The sequence below is a fragment of the Podarcis gaigeae genome, assembly GCF_964106915.1.
Source record: "Podarcis gaigeae genome assembly, chromosome: 12".
Lineage (NCBI taxonomy): Eukaryota > Metazoa > Chordata > Lepidosauria > Squamata > Lacertidae > Podarcis > Podarcis gaigeae.
Window position 1 is genome coordinate 47,209,232 of NC_139688.1, and position 18,537 is coordinate 47,227,768.

The 18,537-nt window shown below is 41.0% G+C and overlaps 2 protein-coding genes across 4 annotated transcripts in view; one reads left to right on the forward strand and one right to left on the reverse strand.

Annotated features, from left to right (window-relative positions):
- The window catches only part of NPHP3 (nephrocystin 3), a 216,430-nt gene that overhangs the window by 83,971 nt on the left and 113,922 nt on the right, over window positions 1-18,537 (reverse strand). The window lies entirely within an intron of this gene.
- Window positions 1-18,537, forward strand: part of DNAJC13 (DnaJ heat shock protein family (Hsp40) member C13) — a 62,284-nt gene that overhangs the window by 31,551 nt on the left and 12,196 nt on the right. For all 3 annotated transcript variants that reach the window (XR_014556811.1, XM_083705463.1, XM_083705464.1), the window contains 20 exons: window positions 2,954-3,057; window positions 3,143-3,302; window positions 4,450-4,512; window positions 5,789-5,890; window positions 6,079-6,183; window positions 7,409-7,611; window positions 7,871-7,955; window positions 8,116-8,270; window positions 8,656-8,701; window positions 9,439-9,593; window positions 9,804-10,005; window positions 11,071-11,186; window positions 11,782-11,860; window positions 13,050-13,185; window positions 13,828-14,012; window positions 14,555-14,629; window positions 15,260-15,379; window positions 15,804-15,983; window positions 16,504-16,671; window positions 17,345-17,458. Coding sequence is in view for 2 of the 3 variants with exons in the window: in XM_083705463.1 (XP_083561589.1) it covers window positions 2,954-3,057; window positions 3,143-3,302; window positions 4,450-4,512; window positions 5,789-5,890; window positions 6,079-6,183; window positions 7,409-7,611; window positions 7,871-7,955; window positions 8,116-8,270; window positions 8,656-8,701; window positions 9,439-9,593; window positions 9,804-10,005; window positions 11,071-11,186; window positions 11,782-11,860; window positions 13,050-13,185; window positions 13,828-14,012; window positions 14,555-14,629; window positions 15,260-15,379; window positions 15,804-15,983; window positions 16,504-16,671; window positions 17,345-17,458 (2,553 nt within the window). In the remaining variant the exon portion in view is untranslated. The remainder of the gene's footprint in view (window positions 1-2,953; window positions 3,058-3,142; window positions 3,303-4,449; window positions 4,513-5,788; window positions 5,891-6,078; window positions 6,184-7,408; window positions 7,612-7,870; window positions 7,956-8,115; window positions 8,271-8,655; window positions 8,702-9,438; window positions 9,594-9,803; window positions 10,006-11,070; window positions 11,187-11,781; window positions 11,861-13,049; window positions 13,186-13,827; window positions 14,013-14,554; window positions 14,630-15,259; window positions 15,380-15,803; window positions 15,984-16,503; window positions 16,672-17,344; window positions 17,459-18,537) is intronic.

Here is an 18,537-nt window from a genome sequence, read left to right on the forward strand (position 1 = left end):
AAAATGAGTATTTTAAATTGTAAAACAGAAAATTTTATTAAAATTAGATGAAAGAAAAAAAAGAAATAGCTTTATACAGTTCAGTGACCTTTACATAATGAAAATTTTATATCTGCGCAGTTCCTGCTTACAATAATTACTGGGACTGTCATTATAGCAAAGAAATTTACAGTGGTACCTCGCAAGACGAAAAACTCGCAAGACGAAAGAGTTTTTCGTTTTTTGAGTTGCTTCGCAAGACGAATTTCCCTATGGGCTTGCTTCGCAAGACGAAAACTTCTTGCAAGTTTGTTTCCTTTGTCTTGCAAGTTTGTTTCCTTTTTCTTAAAACTGTGCATTCAGGGGGTGCAGTTGCGACTTGACTTCGAGGAGCAACTCATAGCACGCGGTGTGGTAGCTTTTTTGAGGTTTTTGAAGACTTTGGTGATATTTGAAGCTTTTCCAAAGTCCGTGCTTCGCAAGACGAAAAAATCGCAAGACGAAAAAACTCGCAGAACGAATTAATTTCGTCTTGCGAGGTACCACTGTAATCAGTTCATCTTACTGATTTTATTTTGTCATTGCTCTAATTTTACTTGAGCATTTCTAATCTGAAATAAGTTCAATGGAGCTTACTCCCAGATAAGGATGCAGGTGGCGCTGCGGTCTAAACCACCAAGCCTCTTGGGCTTGCCAATTGTAAGGTTGGCAGTTTGAATCCACACAACGGGGTGAGCTCCCATTGCTTTGTCCCAGCTGCAGTTTGAAAGCTTGCCACCACAAGCAGATAAATTGGTACCACAGCCTCAGCCCAGTATACCTGAAGGAGTGTCTCTACCCCCATTGTTCTGCCCGGTCACCGAGGTCCAGCTCCGAGGGCCTTCTGGTGGTTCACTCACTGCAAGAAGTGAGGTTACAGGGAACCAGGCTGCGGGAACTAGTCCCTGTGGGACGCCCTCCCATCAGATGTCAAGGAAATAAAACAACTATCTTACTTTTAGAAAACATCTGAAGGCAGCCCTGTTTAGGGAAGTTTTTAATTTTTGGTGTTTTATTGTGCTTTTAATATTCTGTTGGGGGTGGCTAGGGAAACCCAGCCAGATGGGCGGGGTATAAATAATAAAGTATTATTATTATTATTATTACTGCAGCCGGAAGGTAAGCAGTGTTTCCATGCGCTCTGGCTTCCGTCACGGTGTCCCATTGCACCAGGAGCAATTTAATCATGCTGGCCACATGACATGAAAATCTGTCTGCCGACAAACGCCGGCTCCCCCGGCCTGAAAGCGAGATGAGCGCCACACCCCATAGTCAAATTCAACTGGACTTAACTGTCCAGGGGTTCTTTACCTTTACAGGATTTCAACCCTAGTCTTTTAATGATTTCATTTAAACTGACAAAAAGAGCAACAGTTCTAAAGGAAGAAAACATACACTTTGCTCTTAGATGTTGTGGCTGTGTCATAGCAAGCACCCTGATATAACAGCTCTTCCCCTTCCCTTTTTGCGTACGAGGGATGCACTGCTTCTAAGATGGTGTTTGTCATCTATACAAATACTGTATTTTTTGCACCATAACACTCACTTTTTTCCTCCTAGAAAGTAAGGGGAAATGTCTGTGCGTGTTATGGAGGGAATGCCTATGGGTGGCGGGGGGGATCTGCTGCAGTCGTGAGCAGAGGATCCATGGTTCCCCTTCCTTCCCTCCTCCGTGGCTTGCTTTGAAACAGCAAAGCGGGAGAAGAGTTGCTGAGTGGGGAGGAGAGAGGGACAGAGAGCCTGCTTCTTTAAAGGAGCAAAGCGGGAGAGGAGAGGAGTCGCTTACACAAGTGTAAGCGGCTCCTGTTCGGTTGGTTCCTTTAAAGCAAGCAGGCTCTCTGTCCCTCTCTCCTCCCCACTCAGCTCACTACATAGCAGCAAAGTGTTTCAGCTCGCTAAGCCGGGGATGAGGGAGAAAAGCAGAGCCTGCTTGCTTTAAAGGAGCAAAGCGGGAGGGGAGAGGAGCCTTCTCCCTTTATACCCCTCTTCTTCATTATTAGCAGCGTCTTTCTCCACCCACCCCACTCATGCTTCTTCTCCCCTTAAACCCCTCACCTGCATCATTAGCAGCATCCTTCTCCACACACCCCACGCATGCTCCTTGTCCCTTGAGTGCTTTTCCTCCCTTCCCACTTAAAACGTGGTTACAAAGCACGGATCCACATGGATCCTCATGATTTTTGCACTGGGTCACCCCAAATTCACCATCAGATCACATAGCATGTCCATGGCTAAATCTTGCACCAAAAAAATCACGCACCCACTGTTGCCTGGGGCCGCAGTGGTGCAAAAACGTGGTTACAAAGCATGGATCCACATGGATCCTCAGGATTTTTGCATTGGGCTACTCCAAACTCACTGTCAGATCACATGTCTGTGGCCACAGCATGAACCACAAAAATAATACATCCACTGTTTCATTTAGAATATTTTTTTTCTTGTTTTCCTCCTCTAAAAACTACATGCGTGTTATGGTCAGGTGCGTGTTATAGAGCGAAAAATACGGTAATATTTTTTTATGCAGTTAATTGGGGTCCTCTTTGAAAGCAACATTTTAAATCAATCAGACTATTTTAGTCAAAGAACACTTCATATTTATTACCAGGTGTAGAAAAAGTGCCTGAAACGTAGGTGTTTTAGAAAAGCTTATCTTGGATATCTTAAACTGAGTATTTTAAGCTAATCTTCTGGCACATACAAACACAATTCAGTCTCTCTCTGTTGATGAGGTTCATTTATGTATGGTGCTACTTACACACTGGGTTTTTCTTCATTGTATGTTTTAGCTTATAAACTAAAATGTAAAACTATTATAACTGACTGGTTTGTTGATTCTGGAACTTCATTCAAAAGTTATGTTCCCACCACACACCTTGATTCCTTAGCAATTATGTCAGAAACTTTTGCTCACTTCCTGTATCTTATTCTTCAAAAGGTGAAGTATGAATGCCTGTCGGATGAAATCAAAATCGGGGATTATTACTTGAGATTGCTGTTGGAAGAAGATGAAAGTGAAGACAGTGGAGCGATAAAGAAATCGTGAGTTACTGTTATCTTAACATTCCCTCTGAAATGTTAATTTTCTGCATAATAAACCTTTTGTTCTACCTTTTTCTTCCTACAGGTATGAATTTTTCAATGAGTTGTATCACCGTTTCCTGCTCACTCCTAAAATAAGTATGAAATGCCTCTGTTTGCAAGCCTTGGCCATTGTTTATGGAAGATGCCATGAGGAGATTGGCCCGTTTAGCGACACTAAATATATTATAGGGATGTTGGAGAGGGTAAGCATTTTTTAAATTACTGCATACAATTTGGGAGAGCAGAGCAGGCATATTGAAGTTTTTTTTTTGGAATTTCAGTTAACAATGCCATGTGGCCATTGGACTAAGAGGACTAGACTAGTCCCCTAATTGTTCCCATGGTGCCTCGTTCCCAAACCCCAGGAAGCTTCTGCCTGACTTAGGGAGGGAGGTGCGATGCTCACAGGCATGACATCAGCTCCACGCCCCTGAAAAATCGCCGTTACAAACTAGTGTTTCTTCCCCTAACTGTTCCCCTACGAAAAAATTCGCCGCACGCCACTGATTGCTCTGGTGTGATGTCATGGTTTAATTCTAGCCTCCTCTGAGTTTGGCCTGTTTCTCCCTGCTCCTACATGACTTGGGGGAGTTTCAGAAACTCCTGCTGAACTCTGACTCTCTTTTTTTGGTCTGAATTGGGGTTTGTGCTATAATGCTATGCTTTAAAACCATAGTTAGTGTTGAAGCCAAACTTCAGCAAAAGATTCTTGTGGGAGAGTCTGGGAGAAAGATAGGTTTGTTCACAATAATGCTACTTCTGAACATGGTCAGTGACCTATAGTTTGTCCTTCAGACTTCTATTTGAACAAAGTTTTTTTAAAATATATATATATTTATTTTGAGAATTTTATAATTTACTGAACCTTTCTGAGTTACCTTAGAGTGGATGTGATCAACTGTAGCATTTGCACCTTCAACTTTTAAGGAAGCTAAACAAACAGTGTAAACTTTTAAGTATAAAAAAAAACGACAAGCTTTTCATGTTCTGCCTGGTCAAGCGACACATCTGTGTTGATCCTTTTTTGACTGTTACACTTTAGACTTGTGAGCAGTAAAATAAAGGAGCTAAAATGGTACATTTTTGAGAGCAATCCCTACGGTTGCTTCAGTTCTGGTTTCAACTGTAGATCTGCTCTGCTTTTGTACATCCACATTTTAGTAGATCACTTTCTAGCACTGATAGTATAACAATAGATGAGTGTTTAGTTTTGCTTACAGATCTTGGAGATAAGAGGATAATTGCACCTTCAATATAGCAGCATATTTCATCTTAAACAAATAAATAAACAAATGATAACACATTTCTCAGACTTTCTCCTATGTAAAAATGTTTTGTATTTATTTCTAGTGCACTGATAGACTTGAGCGGGACCGATTGATAGTGTTCCTTAACAAGCTGATTCTCAACAAGGTGAGCAACCTCACATTTCTGCATAAATTGTGCCATTTTTAATAAATTTAAATACATGCACAGCAGTGTTTATTGCAGCTTGGGGTGCTCATAAATGCCTCCTTCTCAACTCCATTGCTGTATATTGTTTTAAATGTTCGTTTTGCTATTGGAATTGTAGTTCCATTTGTGTTTCACAAGCTGGTCTCTGACTGTAATAAATTTCATGTTCATGCCTCATTCTCCAAACATCTTGCCACTCTCTTTCATTTGTGTTATGGAATTGGAGGAGATATTACAATTTTGATTAATAACCATGTCATTAGATATATTGAATTGCTGAGATGATATGATATGTCTTACAAGGAGATAATAATAAGAATAATTTTATTATTTATACCCTGCCCATCTGGCTGGGTTTATGCAGCCACTCTGGGCGGCATCCAGCAAAATGTAAAAATTTTTAAAATGTCAAACATTACAAACTTCCCAGTACACTCTTCCTTCAGATATCTTCTAAAAGTTGTGTAGTTCTTTATCTCCTTGACATCTGATGGGAGGGTGCCACTGTCGAGAAGGCCCTTTGCCTGGTTTCCTGTAACTTCACTTCCACCCAACATTTTCCTTATCTCACAAAGGATACGATACTTTTGGTTGGAAAATCATAAGCCACTCTAGTTTGTTACCTTTTGAATCACTAATATTGAACAGAAAGGCCTATAAAAGTCTCACCAATTATTTATTTGGTATTTGCTATTAGTGCACCCCTCTGCAATGCAGGAATCGTTTGCCCAACGTGGGGCTCCAACCCATGACCCTTAAATTAAAAATCTCATGCTCTACTGACTGCGCTACCCCAGCTGTCAGTCAACTGGCTTTAAGAAAGTATTTTAGATGTTTCATGGACAAACACAGTTCATATGTGTGTTTTTTATTTTACCTGTCCTGATCTTTTAGAGATAGGCTCAGTTAAAAGTCCCAAATCCATAAAACAAATTCTATTCTTGTATTTAGGAATAAGATAAAAATAGACATCAAGGGTCACCCTCCATTAAAATTGATAGATATGGCTCTTAGAATATATCTGTGATTTTTATAAGTGTGTGCTCATTTTAAAGGTTCTGACGTATTTGTTTGTACATCAGTTTATGTATTTGTGTGTATTAGTGTTATTAAGTAGCTTGTCCGGGCAATTGTGTAGCATGAAGTTAATGGATTGTGCTTAACTAAATCACTTAATCTTGTTATCTTATGTTATAATTGAACACATGTGACCGTTGTTTTCCCTTTCTTGCAGAAAAATGTCAAAGAGCTCATGGATTCAAATGGCATTCGGATCCTCGTGGACCTCCTTACCCTTGCCCATCTGCACACAAGTAGGGCAACCGTGCCGTTGCAAGTAGGACATCTTTAATTTCTTTTCTTTCCATGTATATAATTTAGGAGTGGGTTATTAAAAAGCTGCTTAGCCATATTGTAGTTTCTATGAAATAAGCTTCAAATCGAAGCATTTAGTGCTGTGAAAGTAGTTCATATGTGTGTTGTTTCTGACTCTAAATGGGGTTGTTGTTGTTTTTCATTTTTAAGAGCAATGTAATTGAAGCATCACCTGATATGAAGAGAGAGAGTGAAAAAGAGTGGTACTTTGGCAATGCAGACAAAGAGAGGAGTGGTCCTTACAGCTTTAACGAGGTAACTTTTCAAGTGGCGGTTGCGCCTTTTGAGTCAAAGGTAACGAACACAAAAAGCACAACGTTGTTCGAACAACCTTCCTCACTCTGGTTCCCCTCAAATATTTGGAGCTCTCGCTCCATCAGCCCCAGGCAAATGGCCATTGATCAGGGAGTTTCAGAGCAGCATGTCAGGGGGGCACAACATGCCCTTGTAACACTTGAGGAAAGGATGGGCTTGTAGATAATATCTCATTCAACCATTGTTGTTCTTGGAAATTTCAGCTTTCACAAATAACAGGTATAATTTCAAAGTCAGCACATGCTGTGTGGTTTGTATGGTTGGCTTTGGATTGAAGATGCCCGACTTCTTGGTTGATAATTCCCTAGAGGTGCAGTAAATAAAAAGGTGAAGGTAAAGGACCCCTGACTATTAGGTCCAGTCACAAACGACTCTGGGGTTGCGGCGCTCATCTCGCTTTACTGGCCGAGGGAGCCGTCATTTGTCCGCAGACAGTTTCCAGGTCATGTGAGCAGCATGACTAAGCCGCTTCTGGTGAACCAGAGCAGCGCACGGAAACGCCGTTTACCTGCCCGCCGGAGTGGTACCTATTTATCTACTTGCACTTTGACATGCTTTCAAACTGCTAGGTTGGCAGGAGCAGGGACCAAGCAATGGGAGCTCCCCCATCACGGGGATTCAAACCGCTGACGTTCTGATTGGCAAGCCCTAGGCTCAATGGTTTAAACCACAGCGCTACCCGCATCCCTAAGAGGTGCAGTACCTCCCATTAATCCCTTCATTTGGGCCTGCAGAACTGGGAGAATTTGACAAAGAATGGCTGTCAGGGTGTGCTCAGTTGATTTTTTCCCCCGTTCACTAAATGGATGTTACAATTTCATCCTGACTGGTGTCTTTTGTTTTTGTACTGCACATTTGCTAGCAACTGCTTTTTAAAAACTTAGTCCTCTTAGTAATTTGGCACTATTTGCATTGCAAATTTCTTCCATTTGTGGCCTCAGCGGATCCATAACCTGTTTGATTGCCCATTTTGGTTGGGTCAAAAGTTCTTAGGTTAGCTAAAATTCTGTGGTGCCTTGATATGATATCTAGGGATAGGTTGTTTAAAGGGTATGGTAGTGTCGGAATGAAAGTGCCTTCAGCACAACTTCTAAAGACATAGTTTAAAAAAGACAACCTCATTATGGCCTTCTGTTTTCTCTGTGGCAATCCATTCCTAACATAGATGCAGGAACTGTGGACCAAAGGGGTATTGACTTCCAAAAGCAGGTGCTGGGCCCAGGGCATGGATGGATGGCGTCCGCTGCAAGTTATCCCTCAGCTGAAATGGTGTCTACTTGCCACTGGGCAAGCTGTGTTGAATGAGACGGACCTTGCTACACTTATCCTCAACATGCTTGTCACAATGTGTAGCTATTTCCCCAGTAGGTAAGGTGTAAACAAAGAAGTTGGGTGGGGGGGAGTTGGGAAAGTAGGGGGTTGGACTAGATGATCCTTGGGGTCCTTACCAACTACAGTTCTGTGATTTTCTTTTCACACAAACACCCATAGCCTTTATTCACCCCCTACACAGTTCCATCAACCCAAGAATGTCCGTATCAACCATTTTGAGGGTAACCCTGTTTTACAACACAAGCTGGCCATTGTGCACGTCAAACACTGATTAGGGAAACCTCTTCCCTTTCAGAGATCAGGATAATGCCATTATAAGGCCTTTGCCCAGAGTGAAGAGGCTCCTTTCTGACAGCACTTGCCTTCCTCACATCATTCAGGTAAGCTGATCTGCAGTCTGATGGTCAAGATTTAGGTTGCTTGCTTTTCAGCATATTTTTGAAAAGAAAAAGAAATTTTGGAACTTTGATTGGGAGCAGTAGCCCTAATCTGAAATGCACAGTTTAAAACCATGTTAAGTTGTTGTTTATTGCATTGCAGCTGCTGCTGACCTTTGATCCCATTCTTGTTGAGAAAGTGGCCATATTGCTTTTCTACATCATGCAAGACAACCCACAGTTACCTCGCCTTTACCTCAGTGGAGTATTCTTCTTCATCATGATGTATACCGGTTCCAACGTGCTCCCTGTTGCAAGGTGAAAGCGATAATGTTTAGCATCTGTTGTATGTTTAAGTAAACATAGAGTAAACATAACATAGAGTTTCACACTAGCTAAGTGTGAATACAAGGATATGGCATTCGTTTCTGAGAGATTTTAAGTCATAAAATCGTTTTACACTTTTTGTCTCTGGACCACCTTAAAGAAACCAGGCTACATTGTATAATGGTGATAGTGAGGGGTCGTTTGATGAAGAGAGAGTCCCTAGGGGCTGTATTTAGTGCTAGATGGCCAGTGAGAGCCCAAGAATCGAGACAGGTTAGAGGGCAGGTGCAAGTTTTATTAGTCCCATTAACCTGCATGCTGAGCTCATGCCATTGAGCTAAAAGTATATATGTAACAAAGATGAATTATTTTCTAGGTTTTTGAAGTATACACATTCGAAGCAGGCCTTCAAGTCTGAAGAGGTAAGCGGCAATTAATATTACAAAACAAACGGGCAGTGCTCCAACAAAACAAGTCAGTTCCAAGTATGTGCTAAGTATAAGCATTTAAACAGCGAAAATGTCTGTTGGGGGGGGTCTTGTTGCTCTCTGAAACAACTCTCTCTCTTCAGAATGTGCTGGATCCTTTTAAAAGGCAAATTGACAAAAGTTTGTTGTGCTGTTAGCTAAATAATGTTTAACCAAACAGTTGGAAATATGTAGCTGAATTTAGCGTTAGGAAGTTTTGGTAGGGATGAATGTGGAGACAACTCTTAAGCGTTAAATGCATTGGAAGTTGTGCTGCTGCATTCTGGATTAGTTGTAGTTTCTGGGTCACCTTCAAAGGTAGCCCCACGTAGAGTTTGATTGTGTTTTAATGTATTTGATATTTGATGTTAGCCGCCTTGAGCCTGGCCTTGGCCGGGGAGGGCGGAGTATAAATAAAAATTTACTTACTTACTTACTTACTTACTTACTTACTATGGAGAGGGTGGAATAAAGAGGCATGAAGCCTGAGGCTTCTAACTCTTCTTGTATTGCAAGGGGGTTGGACTAGATGGCCCTCAGGGTCCCCCTGCCAACTCTATGATTCTACAAGTTGTGCTGCACATAGTAGCTTGTGAAAATTAATATCTCCATTATCAAAAAAGCAACCGGTAAAGATGTGCAAAAGCGTGTTCATTTCATTTTCACACTTACATCCATCTTCTTCTTTTTAGATGAAAGGACAAGATATAGTTCAGAGGAGCATTCTTGGGCACATCCTGCCGGAAGCTATGGTGTGTTACTTGGAAAACTATGAGCCAGAAAAATTTTCTGAAATTTTTTTGGGCGAATTCGACACTCCAGAAGCTATTTGGAGCAGTGAAATGAGGTAATTTGATTTATACACTTCCAGCAAAAGAAATTGGTTTCTCCCCCCCCCCCCCATTAGTATTCCCCCCCCTTTTTTCAGTTTGCTGACTGTAATTAAATTCATCTGATATCTTTGTGACTTGCCACAGATAACAAGGTTTAATGGTTTAGCGATCTGGAAGAACTGTTAGCGATTGTTTGCTTCAAAATGCCTTTTTGCAATTCACAGGCGCCTTATGATAGAGAAGATAGCTGCTCATCTTGCGGACTTCACCCCTCGTCTTCAAAGTAACACAAGAGCGCTTTACCAGTACTGCCCAATACCGCTAATCAACTATCCTCAGCTGGAGAACGAGCTGTTTTGTAACATCTATTACCTCAGGCATCTTTGTGATAAACTTCGGTTTCCTGACTGGCCAATTAAAGACCCTGTAAGTCAAATGTCTTGCACTCTTCCTCAATCTGCAGCAAAGCAGAATTGGAAATAAAAAGGGAGAATAAGTCAAAGAACTGTGAGAGCCATGACTGCTTCACTGGCATCTTGAGTGTGACGTGATCTTAACAGTTCTGTTTTAAAGTATACAGTTTCAAAGCCAGTTAAGGCGTGTATTCAATGTGGTGGGGGTGTATGAAAGCTAAGGAATATTGGAAGATGATATACACAGAAATAAAAAAGATGCTAAGGTTGACATTCCCCCCCCCCCCCAAAAAAAAACACCCGAGATGTTCTTTTTGGGTATGATAGAGGGTGAGATGCCTAAGAATGCATTAAATCTTGCTCTTTATGCAACTGCTGCGGTCAGAATAGCCTATGCACAACTGTGGAAGGATAAAAACAGTCCAACAAAAGAGGAATGGCAGAATAGGTTAATAGAATATGTGGAGTTAGTGATGCTGACTCCAAAGATAAGAAACTAGGATGAACATACCATAAGAGAGGAGTGGGAAACCTTTGGAGATTGTTTAAAGAATTGTAACAGTTTCATAAATCTCCCAAGTAGGACTAGATCGACGAACAGCAGCTAAATTAATTAGAAGGTAGAGAAAGATGCATATCACAGCTAAGAGTAAAAGGGAACCCATGGGAGGGCTGGGGTGGGAAAGTCGAATAATGTATTATTATTATTATTATTATTATTTATTTTATTTATTGAGTATATATACCGCCCTATACCTGGAAGTCTCAGGGCGGTTCACAGAAAAGATCACAGCATATATAATCAGAATAAAAACAAGGATAATGAAGATTATTGTGAAATGGATGTACCAATTTACTGTTAAAGCATCAATAAAATTAAATAAAGGAGTGTGTTCAAATTTTCAGATATGAGAGATAAAACTTATATATTGCAGGGCCTAACAGGAGGGCCTAGGTGGCTGAGTAATAGCAGCTATCTCCCCCTTCCTCTCCTACCCCCCCCCCCCCCCGGGAAGATCTGGAAGTTACATGAGAAGAACTCATTTGGAATTTTCTGTCTCCCCACCACCCCGGTCAGGTTAAACTCTTAAAAGATACCCTAGATGCTTGGAAGAAGGAGGTGGATAAGAAGGCGCCCACAATGTCAATAGATGATGCTTATGAAGTTCTCCATCTCCCAAAGGGACAAGGACAGTAAGTTATATGCTCTTCTGTTCCACTGACATTTTAATATAAATGACCCTTAGCTCGTGTACCTTGTATCATTTAAACTTGGTTGCCCTCTGATTTAAGTTCTAGAACCGGAAGAACAGCTGGCATGGCTGAAGTTTTGTACAGGAACGATAGTATAATGGTTCAGCATTGGAGCCCCTCTATTTCAGACCAGCCTGACCTTTTGATTTGGAGGCATATCGGTTAACTAAAGCGCAGGAGCCCACATAGCAGTGTGCAGAGAGGATGCGGGGAATCCAGTTTCCAAGACCGGATTGCCATAATAGTTTACACAGGCCTTGCTATTGTCACATCGGCAGTGCTGAAAAGTCACTGAAAATGCACCATTAGCGCTGCCACCCCTACTCAGCATTAAATAAGAGACAGACTGGACTAGATCTTATGGATATCATATGTAGCTAACTCATAAAACGTGCTTTGGAAAGCGACCTAAAATCTGCCGTTCAAAATAACCTGTGCCAGAGTTTAGTTTTAAATCTATGTTACAATTTTTCCCCCCTGACTGAATGACAGCATATTGAATCCTAGGTAATCAAATTCTTTATGTATCTGACAGGCACGATGAGAGCAAAATCAGGAAGGCTTATTTCAGACTGGCCCAGAAATACCACCCTGACAAGAATCCAGAAGGTCGAGTAAGTGCTATGTATTAAATATCTATTATGCCTATAGGATGTATTGGGTCTGATCTGGTGTCTGAGCACAGGCTCTCTACTGTATACATGGATCTACCCCAGTTACTGCAGTGGGGGAGCAGGCTCAAGTGTGCATTTGTTCAAATGTGCAGTCACTCCTTTTATGTAACCAGGACAGCCCATTTGTGCACAAATTCCTGCATAATAGAAGTGCAATTCTTTGTTTGCTAAAGCTCTTAAATATATATATTTTTACATCAGAAAGGGGAAACAGTTTTGAGTTATGGACCCCATAACTTTCCAGTAGTGGAAGTTGCCAGGCCCACACACAATCATATTCATTCTCTCTCTCTCTCTCTCTCTCTCTCTCTCTCTCTCTCTCTCTCTCTCACACACACACACACACACACACACACACACACACCTTTTCCCCATGGTAACAGAGGCATATATTTCATTTTTAGTAACTCCATTCAAGTTTCACCTTCCATTTTCTTGTGGGGGGAAATAGCTCTCTCAATGCCCTTTTTATCTGTCTTTCCTGTGCAAATGTGGCAAAGGTCTGTAATCCCGGCAGAAGAATGTAAATGAAGTCAGCACAATCACTGAACTGGAAGCCCTTAACTGCAACTGTTTTAAGCCCCAAACTTCATAATGTAATTGCATGCCCAAAATTGTATGGACTACTTTTAGCACATCTGCCAGGAATACGGGTCTGTTAATTTCTCCCTCGGCTTTGATCTGATTGTGAGGGAAGAAGTCGTAATTGCACAATTTGCACAACTTCAAAGACCCTTTCCCTTCCTGCTGTACAACTTACGGTTGGGAGGGGACTCTGAAATCTGACTGCAGGTCTCATCCCTGCTTTACATTAAGTAATCCTTAGCCAAATACTGGAATACTGTGTACGATGCTGTCTGTACACAAGGCTGTTCTGAATAGGTTGTACTTACGTTTCTTGTTAACTCTGTTGTCCTACTGTGTGTGTATGTGTAGGACTTTTCAGAGAAGGGTATGGTATAAAAGTCAGGAAAACATTAAAATAGCTCAAAATTAGAAGAGTGTCTTTGAAGATTATGTAGTAGAAGACAGTCGTTCTTAAAATCCTGACCTGTTTCTTTTGCAACATCAGCTGATTTATTTTGAGATTGGATTCACATCTGCTTCCTTGTGTGCATTGTATTTGCAGGATATGTTTGAAAAGGTGAATAAAGCGTACGAGTTTTTGTGTACAAAGTCAGCCAAAGTGGTGGATGGTCCAGATCCTGAGAATATAATTCTAATTTTGAAAGCTCAAAGCATCCTTTTCAACAGACACAAAGATGGTAATTATACTTAACACCTGAAGACATAACTTTGTTTTGTGAAATATTAAATCTCATTTATGTGTTATTGAAAACTTTGGGCCTATTTGGGAGTTCACTGGCTACAACCAATACAAATCGTGTGGCAAACTATCAAGCGCTACCTTTTCAGGTGCATAACCTTGGTTTCATTGGAGAGTGGATTTCTGAAGGAGGGGAGGCCCATGTACTTCTGGAGGCTACAGTCAAGTCCAAAATGGACCTTTATTTGAATGCAGTGAATACACTTTTTCCAGCAATTTTAAATCAATCCGTCTCCACTGATTAATAGGTGGACCTTTGTTGGTAGAAAACCTAGGACTTGTTCTAAAGCAGAAAGTCTGCATTCAAAACAGAGCCTTGAGATTCTATTTTCCAAATGCAGCTCAGATTCACCTGTATACTGTCCGAGGAGCTGCCCAGAATCTTGGGGAATTCAACTTCTCCTACTTGTTAGGAGCTAATTTGTTTAGTGCATTCTGTGTTACTCTTCTCAGGCCCTCCTTTCTCCTGTCTTGTTGGTCTTTGAAGTAAGAAACCATAATTTGTTTGGTATAGAATAAGTGTCACCATGAGACTGATTCACATGTGAATGTTGACTCTTGGCATTCTTTTCTTTTCAAGATTTGAAGCCTTATAAATACGCAGGCTACCCCATGTTGATTAAGACAATCACAATAGAAACTTCAGACGACCTCTTGTTCTCCAAAGAATCTCCCCTGTTGCCTGCTGCTACTGAGTTAGCTTTCTACACTGTCAACTGCTCGGCACTTAATGCAGAAGAACTAAGAAGAGAGAACGGTATTGAGGTAGGCTCAAAATCTTCCTCTGGGTTGTGTTTTGCAGAGAGTGAGTTTTATTCTTTGCATCCTTTCTATTAAGCTCTTGTTTGCAAAATGCATTTTAATAACCCTTTTTGGCTGGGTGTTGTCTGCAAAGCTAGTTTCCCCTCATATTTTCTAGCTATCTGTAAGTACATCTCAGAACTGCTGTTGCTGACTATTCTGTAAGCTTGCATAACCAATGCTGAATATTTCATGTATTTAGCTTAATTTGCCTAAGAATAAGCAAGTAGATTGTTATTAAAAAAACACAAATATTAACTTCTAACTTAATATCAAGCAAAAGAAACAATAACTGGGCTTCTAAGAAATGTTGTTAATATTACTCCAGATAATTTCAGATTATTGGTTTGGCTTAGAATACTTAAACTTCTTTCTCTCACAAGTAGGGCGGCTTTAAAATGGCATCCGAAAATTTGTAGAGAAATATTTTTCTATATGAGAACAATCGTTTCAACTTTTGCTGCTGACAGTGTTCAGGGGAAAACCATGTCTGTCTATCTCCACAGATTCTGCAAGAGGCTTTTAATCGCTGTGTTGCTGTCCTGACACACTTTAGTAAGCCAGATGATATGTCAGTTCAGGTAAGTGTTCAAAATAATCCAGTAATGGAGGATTTAGCATATGTGTGAATGTGAACTAGAATGTGAACTGGCCATAGGAGGCCAGATTCAGGCAACTTTTCTGTCTAACCACTAACATGGTTCTCACATCATATTAAAACTGTAGATAAAATAAACTATGGTTTAATGTGAATAAGAGCAAACATTGGCTACCTGCTCATGGTTGGTTTGGAGAGAAACAAGAAGCTATGGCTTTTTTTTGGTGGTACAGCGGCAACAGGGGAGGAAGAAAGCACCTGCAATTTCAGTACCAGCATTCTCCTTATTCTCATTAAAGCATAGTTTATTTTAACGATGGAGATACCAAAGACTGAAACTGAGAACTTCCACATGCAAAATGTGCACCTTACCATTCTCCCATTTTGCCACAGCCCTTTCCTAGTGCCAACATTAGACACTTCATAAATTGAAAAGAAGTAACAATGCTTCACAAGACTGAAAGAAGTAATCACTTGGCAAATTACAGTGCTGTGTCTGCCTTCCAGGGAGCTCTTTATCATTCCTTTGCAACTTCTGAAGCGTGTATATTTGTAGTGCATCTTATTATACACTGTCCCAACGCCATATGACTTCGCAATTTTCATTTAATAGGTGTGTGGGCATGTAAGTAAATGTTACAGTGTGGCAGCCCAGTTTGAAGATTGCAGAGAGAAAATAACTGAAATGCCAAATATCATCAAGGATCTCTGCAGAGTACTGTATTATGGCAAGGTAAGCTCTTGTATGACTCCTATCTTCCTTTTCTAGCCTCCCATTTCTGTAAAACCTCAGGAATGTCCATTAAATGAATGCAATCAATTGGGCCTATTGCCTTCCTTTTGAAAGCTGTATAACTTCCTATCAGAGCCCCAGTTCACATAAGGCTTCCTGGGGCATGTAGACAGTTTTGTTTGCACATTGTCCAATGGAATGTACAGACACCGTCCTTCTATTTAACCTATTATATTCTTATTTATTCTGTTTACCCTATAATGTAATGTGATTAAAGCGCTACACTGCAGAAGCAAGAAACAAAAAGTGTGAAGAACATGCCACTATTGCATTTTGTCATTTCTACGTCAGAAACACCGCTTGTCTCATCCCTGCTGACCTGAACCACTTCTCACCCAAAGCAAATGTTTTCTTTCCTACTCAGAACATTCCCCGCGTGGCTTCCCTAGGGGTCGAGTGTGTCAGCTCCTTTGCTGTGGACTACTGGCTACAGACACATCTGTTTCAAGCTGGAGTTCTGTGGTATTTGCTCGGCTACATCTTCAACTATGATTACACACTAGAAGAGAGTGGGATTCAGAAGAGTGAAGATTCCAATCAGCAGGTAATGATAATAAGGAACTGTGAATAGACTGCTGTACTTCAAATATATCCTGAGCAGCATTTCTGGGATGGCTGTAGGAACTTACAGTCATTATCTTAAAATCAAACACATTGCTTAATGTGCTGTGCTTTTAGGTAAAATTTTGCATGTGTGTTGTAGCCTTTTTTGTGCGGTTCAAATGACATCCTCAAGATCAGTTGTGCTTGCTTATGCCAAGCTTTGATCCAAAGAGAGAAGGAAGTTTGAAGAAGGGAACTACTTTATATTCTTCCAAAAAAAACCAAGCCCCTCTGCAGCACCCAAAAAGCCCCTCTAGAGAGTTAGAGGACCCTCCTGAATAGTGCACAGTGGGGTATAAGACACAATGGCAAGTGACAGTCACCCCAAATTGGTCAATGACATTTTTGCAAGTTATGTCCATTTTATTTTGCAGTATTGCTTGTGAAGGAGGGGTGGTCTGGTTTCTTCACCTATTCAGAAAATCTGTGCATGAGATTGATTCCCTATTTTCTGCTAACAGGAAGTAGCCAATACCCTTGCAAAGCTTAGCCTCCTTGCTTTGAGCCGTCTTGGCGGATATCTCCCCGGAGAACAAGCTACGCCTGAAAACCCAGCCATCAGAAAAAGTCTTGCAGGCATGCTGACGCCATATATTGCAAGAAAACTTGCTGTGGTCAATCCTGCCGAGGTACAAGAACATTTTAATACCCACGTTAATGTTTTTCCGCTTTTCTTGACAAGTATGCTGAGCATGAAAATGTAGTAATGGCAACAAAGAAAATTATACAGCCTTTAGTGTCTTAGAAAAGGAGTCTTGATTGAGGCACTTGCGAGCACCTTCAGCTCTCTGTGTTGCAGCCAGTGGATTTTTGTTTAAGATAGCGGAGTGTTAATAGAGATGTGTGGATTTGTACAGTAGTCATCCTACTATTTCTAACTTGTCGTGTCTTTCTTGCCAGATACTAAGAGCTATTTCACATGATATTGCTGCTACAGTAATTTTGAGTCATTACTGCATATGGCAAACCAGGAATATTTGTGTGTGCGCACACGCAAATATAAGAGAGAAACAGTGCTTGCTGCACTCAATAGTTGCAGGATAGAGACTGTTTCAGATTACTTCTGTAGCGCTTGAAATCGTAAAGTGTGCATCTAGCCAGAGCTGGAGTTTTTAAGAGCAAATTCCAAATAGATTCGTGTTAAAGAACAAAAAAGAGGAAATAACTTGCAGATTGAGAAAGCTAGAAGGGTTACAGTGGTCTTGTAGTGGTATTAAGCTGGTCAGATGTAGATGCTGTAGAAAAAATGAAATATTTGTGTTGCATTTAAATCTGTTTTACCATAACTGTTTCTTAACCTAGATTCTGAAAATGCTGAACAGCAACACAGAAAGCCCGTACCTTATTTGGAACAATCGGACAAGAGCTGAACTCCTTGAGTTCTTGGAATCTCAGCAGGAAAGCATGATTAAAAGAGTGAGGCACCTTTTCAAATTGTCGGGCTGGCTAGTTGGGAGTTTCTGAGGTGGAACCGAAAGAAGCAGCAAGCAATTCTTGTTGCTGCATTTGTCAGAATCATTAAACCGAGGTGTACAAAAGCCACACGGCCAGCTTCTCTTATTGTACAGTGGTACCTTGGGTTAAGAACTTAATTCGTTCTGGAGGTCTGTTCTTAACCTGAAACTGTTCTTAACCTGAAGCACCTCTTTAGCTAATGGGGTTTCCTGCTGCTGCTGCGCCACCGGCATGCAATATCTGTTCTTTTCCTGAAGCAAAATTCTTAACCTGAGGTAATATTTCTGGGTTAGCAGAGTCTGTAACCTGAAGCGTATGTAACCTGAAGCATATGTAGTTTGAGGTACCACTGTACCAGGCCACAAAAGTTTGGTGTCCTCCCGTGGGATTTATAGATTTCATCCCCTCATCTCTCCATTTATGGTCTCATGTTGTAAACAGCATCCTTTCACAAAAGCAAATGTAAATAACTCTGATCCTAATTCGCCATCAGTGAACAGAAAGGCTCCTTCAGTTCAGACATGACCTAAAACCAGGAGAGCCTCTTGTTGGCAGAGGTGGAGGAGACAGTTTTTCCTGATTCCTTTATCCCCTTTGTTGCATCTCATGTTGCTCTGGATGGAAGAAGATGTTGAAGCAGTACAAGGGGCTGAGGGGTAACTTCTTTTCCCTAGATATTTGCCTTCAATTGAGTGATTGAGAGCTCTGTCTTTGCCAGTAGTACAGCTCAGGTCTTGCTTAGCATCTTCTTCTTCTTCGGCAGTCGCTTGTAGTCAAGTACGATTGTCATACGAATTCAAGTTCTGCAGCTGGGGGCAAAAGAACGATTTCAAACCGGCCTGCTTTTGGTTGCAGGATTCCTGTTGTAGCACCACACGTGTTAAAAGATCACTGAGGGTTAAATTGCGACCTGTGCAGGAATTAGCAACAGCCATGGGAAAGGACAGAAATAATAGTTATCTTCCCAAGTGCTGGCCAACTCTCCTCCTACCTTCACCTGCTTACATTTCTAGCCTTTTCTTGCAAAGTAAATGAGAACT